A 6,664-nucleotide genomic window follows, 5' to 3' on the forward strand; every position below is an offset into this window, starting at 1 on the left:
CAACCCACTCCAGTATTCTTGCCTGGAGAATCTCATGGACAGAGAAGCCTGGTGGGTTACAGTCCACGGGGTCACAAAGAGCCGGACATGACTGAATGACTAACACAAAGGAAAAGAAAGGGGGAAAGTTCCAGTCCGCCAGAAGAAATGATACACTGCCAGTCCTGTCCCATGACTGTCCTCTAAGGTACACACAGACAAAGCCAGGCGTGATGCCCATTAAAAATTTAACTATATATCATATTCATTTATTATCAATCCACAGGATAATTTGATTGCTACATGAGCTCATAAAAGCTTTTTCACCTTTACAAAATTAAAAAAAAAAATGTGCCACAAGGATGTAATAACTGCCGATAAACAAGAAAAGGAATCTTAAAATTATAAATTTGCTGTAGAAAAGATAAAAAACAATTATATTTTCTTTAGAATTTTACCTTGAATAAAATATTCCCCTGTATAAAAAATAAAAAAGCTTGCTCTGGTTAGAATTAGAGTATTTTTGTCTTCAAATCTGAGAATTTGCATAATCTTTCCATGATAGTTTTCCTTTGTACCGCGTGGCATTCAAGCATAGCAGATTAGAAAGATTTTCTCTTTTTTTTGTTGTTGTTTTTTTTAAAGCAGTCTTTTAAAATGGGACATTGGTGGAGAAGTTCATTTCCTTCTTCTCCTCCTCAGGGATGTGGAACATGGCCTTTGAGGGGAGGAAGAGGAGGAAAGAAAATGAATGGGAGAGGAGGGGAGGGGATGAAGGGAAAGAGATGGGAGGGGAAGGGAAGGGAGGAAGGGTCAGGGCTGGGAGGGGAGGAGGGAAGAAGGCTAGGGAAGGGGGGTGCTGATGTGCTGTGAAACAGAGCAGGATCACAAGAAGGTCTATCTGTAAGTGCTTTTAAGATAAGGTGCAGAAGCAGACTGCAACGTCGCTAGTACTGCCCTATGTACATATTCACAAGAATAAAAAATTCCAGCTAGTTCACATTTTCTTCCTCCGTGTGGAGGCATCCATTCCACCATGCTGGCCTTGACCACAGGCAACGCAGCACCTCACTGCCCGTATATGGGTTGGTCCTATGACGTCCTTGAACTTGAGGGAGCAGCCCTGGGAGATCCAGCAGGCTCTAGAGATAACGCGTCTACCAAGAAGCTGGAGTCCTGAGTTAAAAAGAAGCTCCAGTACTGGAGTTGGACACAGCAATCAATGTTCTATTTTGTCAAGGCTTTTTCCCTTAAGATTCGTCTACAACAGATGTCAGAGAGAAAAATAAAATACAAACAAACGATAAACACAAAGCCAAGAAATCCCGACAACCACCAGGGGAAGTCGCAGGCTTATTAGTAGCTCTTGACGCGGGCCTGGGTGATGTCTGACGTCTTCTTGATGACGCTGGCCCGGGTCTCCCGGTCTGGGCGGCTGCTGCTGGGCGTGGGGCTCATGGGGGCGGTGATGGGGAGGTCGGGGAACGGGGGCCAGGAGCTGTTGTAAGGCACCGGGCAGCTCTCCTCTTTGATGGTGACCTGGAGGTCGGGCTTGTTGGACGTGACAAAGGTGGCCATGCTGGGCAGTAGGTACGTGTTCCGCGGCCCCATGTTGCTGAGGTACTGTTTGCCTTCAACGCTCCTCTTCCGCCAGTGTGGCCGACCCTTGCAAAGAAAAGAATGATGACAGGTATTTCCTCTGCCCTTTCTCCAGTGGCTTTTTAAAACATGGCCCCTTCTCCCCACGTGTTAAGTATCTGAATTTAAGAGGCATGGAATAAACAAGAAGCTGAGTGACTCCACATCCTTGAACTGAGATCCATCCCCAGCCACACACGCCCCCAAAACACGGTTTCTCTCCCCCGCAACCTTTTATTTTTAATCATCAATGCCCGTCGCCCACCTCCCAGAAATCTAGCCGAGACTATTCTATGAAGGCAGGAAAATGAGGCAGCAGCTTGGTTTCTGGTTCCCCTCTAACGCCAGCTGCCTGGCCTGATTGTTAGGAAGCTCTGGGCCAGGATGGCTGGTGCGAGAGGGCGGCCAGGTCTTCACGACGGCCCCACCGGATCCCTGAGTCCAGCTGAGTTTTTCAGAGGAAGGCAAGTGAGGTGCTCAATAACAGATGGGGAATGCCCCTGGATCTCTTTCAAATGAGTGCAGTTCAGAGCTCCAGCATGCTGCCAACAGCTGGCTTCAAGCTGTGGGCGCCATTCAGGGAAGGAGCTAGAATTCTGACCTTGAAGAAACAGGGTCCAAATGTGTGAGCACCTGCGCCTGCTGTCTTTTCAGAATTCCCAGGCTATCCTCGGAAGCAGTTCGCACCCTGGGAAATCGCTATATCAAACAACCACTAGACAGTCTGTCTGTCTGTAACTGACTCAAACAGACACAAGGCAGGCTTCACAGGAATGCCTTCGCTCACCATCAGAGCCATTGGCTGGCATTGTCAGAGCCCAGCCAGAGGAAGGAGAACAGGAGGGGGACTCAGAATCCGACTGAATACACACCTGGCCAGTGGGCATGGATCGAGGGTGGCAGGGACTCTAGGGACCTGGAGAGCTGCTCCGGCTTAAAGCGCTTCCTGACATTGACCTCTCATCACTGCCCGGAGCCACCTGGACTTTCTATTTCTGCCCAAGAAGTAGGATGTTTATGGCCCTACGAACATCAGCGTTTCCTGGCTTTTTCCTGCCGCCACAGCCTGCTTTCTTACTGAGACATCTCTCACTCTCTGCCCTCCCGTTCATTTCCCCAAAGCCTCGTTTTGTAAGTTGAAATACAAAAGCACTGTCAATTTTTACGTTATGTATATTTCACCACCACCACCAAGAAAAGAAAAAAAAAGCCGCAACTGAAACTCATGATCAAAAGAAAAGAACCTCCACTAGCCACGCGGAAACCACCGTGCTGGTTGGGAAGGCTCTGTCCCAGCGCCTGCTGGCGCCAGCGGCCCCGCCATGCTTACCTCCGCGCTCTCTTCGTCACTGGGCACGCTATCCGTAGTTTCGCTTTCTGTTCACAGAGAGAAAAACACAGGCCTATCATTCCTGCCGCTCAAACTGTTTGGAGGCTCAGGCAGTGTTTTAAAATACATATATATCAGAAACTTTTTCTTCCAAAGAAGTGGGTCACTAAACTCAAAACCTCCGTCTCCTTTGCTCAGGTCAAACGCGTGTGCCTGGGAGGTGTTGGGGTAGAATTGGAGTTCTCTAGTTCTGTCCCTTCGGAGAAAAGGTTGAAGGTGGAGGGGTGGCTCATTTTCCCAGGGCCAGGCTACGTTTATTCATGGTCTCTGCTTCCCGGGGTGGGATGTTGGGCCCCTGGGTGCCCGTCTGCCCCCCTGGTCCTCTGCCAGCTTCTGCCTCCGTGTCAGGCCCTTTCCTTGCGGCTGCTCCATCCAGGCCCCACACCATCCGCAGCAGCTGGTTCATTTAAATCCCAGCCCAGTCTCCCCAGGTCCCTCCTTTCCAGCCCAGTCTCCTCCCAGCCCCTCAGTGCTGATATCCTGGAAGGATAAAGGGGTTTATCTTCCCCCTGGCTTGCTGTGGATGCACAGATTCTAGGGGGGTTCCTGTGAGCCTCAGCTGCCGTGTTTACCTCCTCGTGGGGTTCCCTCCTCCGGAGGGCAGGCGGGGCTGTGACTTGCTCTGAAACCAACGGAACAGGGCGGAGGCGACAGGCTGTATGCGATCACATTACATAAGCCTGAAACCCCATCTAATGAGGCGACAACCTCCCCGGCTGGCCTTGAGGGGGCAGGCCGCCACGGCAGGGAGGCACCCGGACAGACAACCGAGGGGCTGCTTCCAGCCAACAGCCAGCAAGAAGCTGAGGCCCTCAGGCTGACAACCTGCCAGGAACTACATTCCACCCCGCGCTGTGTGAGCCTGGAAGCAGACCCTCCCAGATCCCATCCTCAGATGCGACAGCCGCCCCGGCCCAGAACTGGACAGCGGGTTTCTGCAGAGAACGCCCGGAGCCGAAGACCCGAGCCAAGTCATGCCTGCTCTCCTGACCCTCAGCAACTGTGGGATGATAAAGTGTGTTGTGTTCAGGGACTAAGTTTGTAGTTGTACGCGGCAACAGACGACAAACTCAGTCACCACCCTGATTCAGCCTTCCGGCTGTGAGAGACAGAGCAAGTGACTTGACTTCACGGAGGCACAGTTGGGAATAGAAGCACCTTCCAAAGAGGATGCTGTGCTCAGCCCGGGGCCCGGCACACAGCCCACATCCAGTAAATGCTGGAGCGCCTTTGTCCTGAGCTCACTAGCCTCCTTCAACACTGGATCTGTACCACATACTAGGGGAACAGGATCAGGCAACAACCAGAGGTGACATCACCTGTGCACAGAATACAAGATGTTTTTTTTTCAAGTAATTTACCAGTGTTCTTTAAAAAAAAAAATTATTTATTTATTTTTGGCTGGGCTGGGTCTTCATTGCTGTGCAGACTTTTCTCTAGTTGCAGGGAGCAGGGGCTACTCCACAGTTGCGGTGCGTGGGCTTCTCATTGCAGTGGCTTCTCTCATTGCAGAGCACGCGCTCCAGATGTACAGACTTCTGTAGTTGCAATTCCTGGGCTCTAGAGCACAGGCTCAGTAGCTGTGGTGCACAGGCTTAGTCGCTCTGAGGCATGTGGGATCTCCCCGACCAGGGATCAAACCTGAGTTTCTTGCATCGGCAGGTATTAATATATTCTTCACCACTGAGTTACCAGGGAATCCCCAAAATTTCAAGTAAAAATAATTTAAAAAAAATTTTTAAGCAAACTACTTTTGATTTTTAAGTAAAAAAAATTTTAAGTGTTTCAAATACTAAATTGATGGCGTGCAGTTTTTCAGGGTTCACAACATTGAGAAATGAATGCACAGAAGGGAGAACTTCCAAAATACAGGGACACTTAGAGGTCACCCTTGGGGTCACTCACTTTACAGACAAGGCCTGAAGGGAAGCCATATTAGTGAATGTTTATGGGGTTAGTCAGAGAAGGCGATGGCAACCCACTCCAGTACTCTTGCCTGGAAAATCCCATGGACGGAGGAGCCTGGTAGGCTGCAGTCCATGGGGTCGCTAAGAGTCGGACATGACTGAGCGACTTCACTTTCACTTTTCACTTTCCTGCATTGGAGAAGGAAATGGCAACCCACTCCAGTGTTCTTGCCTGGAGAATCCCAGGGACAGGGGAGCCTGGTGGGCTGCCATCTAAGGGGTCGCACAGAGTCGGACACGACTGAAGTGACTTAGCAGCAGCAGCACAGGGTTAGTGAGCCGTGGGCCAGCACTTTGCCTGCAGGTCTTATTCAGTCTCTCAAGGACCCTAAGTCAGGAAGCAGGTCCTGTCACCCCACCCCACCTTCATTGGGCAGAAGATGTTGTGTGTTCTCGTGGCTTCTACCCTTTCCACTTCAAACCTACAGAGGCCCTGGCCTCCAGCCTCCAACCTTGCTTGTGGCATGGCTATGACCAGGTAGCCCCCCAGCCCAGACAGAGCCCTTCCAACCACACAGAGCACCAGTCCTAGACCAGCCCCCTCCACGAACTAAAGGCTAGGGAACAAATGGACAAACTGAGGCACAGAATCATTCTTCAAACAAGGAAGCTGAAAGTGATGACACGGGGCCCATCCTGGGGCCTCTCAGCACCGTTCTCGGTCACTGTACTTCAGTGACTTCACCCAGGCCTGAGCCACTACAGACGGCTGACCACCCACAGCCAGAAAACTGGCCCGTCCAGCAGAGGTAGCAGACACCCGGGAAGCCCTGACCCTCTTTATTGGGGCAAACCAGCAACGCCAGGCACAAGAGACCCTTCCCCACCAAAACACATTATTGTAAAAACAACGGCAAGGGAAAGCACCCCTCCTGGCTTAATCTTCCAGCTAGCCCAGGACTCCTAAGAGGAGACAGAAATCAGTGGCTGCCACTCCCAAGAAGAAAGCAGAACAGAGATGTTGAGAAACCAGCTCAAGTGTGATGGTCTGAGTCAGTGCAGGGAGGGAAGACAGACCAGCCTTCTGATGCCCGGGCCCTGGGCACTGAGGCTCTCCTGCAGCTCCGACCTCCCACGAAACTTCAAGATCCCCACTCCGTTTTGAGCGTTAGCTTCGTAGGGCTCCAAAGTCGAGGTTTCTCTTCCTTTCCTGTAGGTCCAGCCCCTCCAATTCCTCCTAATCACCCTCCAGAAATACTTCGTCTTCTGTTCCTCTCCCCTTCAAATAAACACAGGATGCCACCAGGCTTGTTGGAAATGGGCAAAAACCAGCAGGGAATTGAGTCACCAACATGGGAGGGGCTTGGGATGCAGTCTCTGGGAAGACTCTGTGCTGGGACCTGGCATGACCATAAACGGGATCAGAATGCTATCCACCTTTAAGTACAACTTCAGGGAAACTGCTGGAGACAAGAGGAGATACACATGCTCCGAACTTCTGTTTTCAGCTGACACAAGTGTCTGCGGAAGAACATCATTTCTAAAGGAAGGTCAATTCCCTCTGAAGCAGTTTTGAAGAATCTCCATATTAGCAAACTGAGATTTCTATTTATTTTTTTAAAGTATTTTCTTGGATGCTCCGCACGGCATGTGGGATCCTAGTTCCCGGACGAAGGATCGAACCCCTGCCCCTTGCATTGGAAGCGTGCAGTCTTAACCACTGGCCCATCAGGAAGTTCCTGATTTTTCT

At 50.8% G+C, this 6,664-nt stretch overlaps 1 protein-coding gene across 3 annotated transcripts in view; it reads right to left on the reverse strand.

Moving 5' to 3' along the window:
* Positions 1–219: 219 nt before the first annotated feature.
* The window catches only part of IRF2 (interferon regulatory factor 2), an 84,558-nt gene continuing 78,113 nt past the window's right edge, over positions 220–6,664 (reverse strand). For all 3 annotated transcript variants that reach the window (XM_010835755.1, XM_010835752.1, XM_010835754.1), the window contains 2 exons: positions 2,948–2,994; positions 220–1,644 (listed from right to left, as the gene is read on the reverse strand). In XM_010835755.1, coding sequence (XP_010834057.1) covers positions 1,336–1,644; positions 2,948–2,994 — 356 coding nt within the window. In that variant the 3' untranslated portion in view covers positions 220–1,335. The remainder of the gene's footprint in view (positions 1,645–2,947; positions 2,995–6,664) is intronic.

The sequence above is a fragment of the Bison bison genome, unplaced genomic scaffold (assembly GCF_000754665.1).
Source record: "Bison bison bison isolate TAMUID 2011002044 unplaced genomic scaffold, Bison_UMD1.0 scf7180017864050, whole genome shotgun sequence".
Taxonomy (NCBI): domain Eukaryota; kingdom Metazoa; phylum Chordata; class Mammalia; order Artiodactyla; family Bovidae; genus Bison; species Bison bison.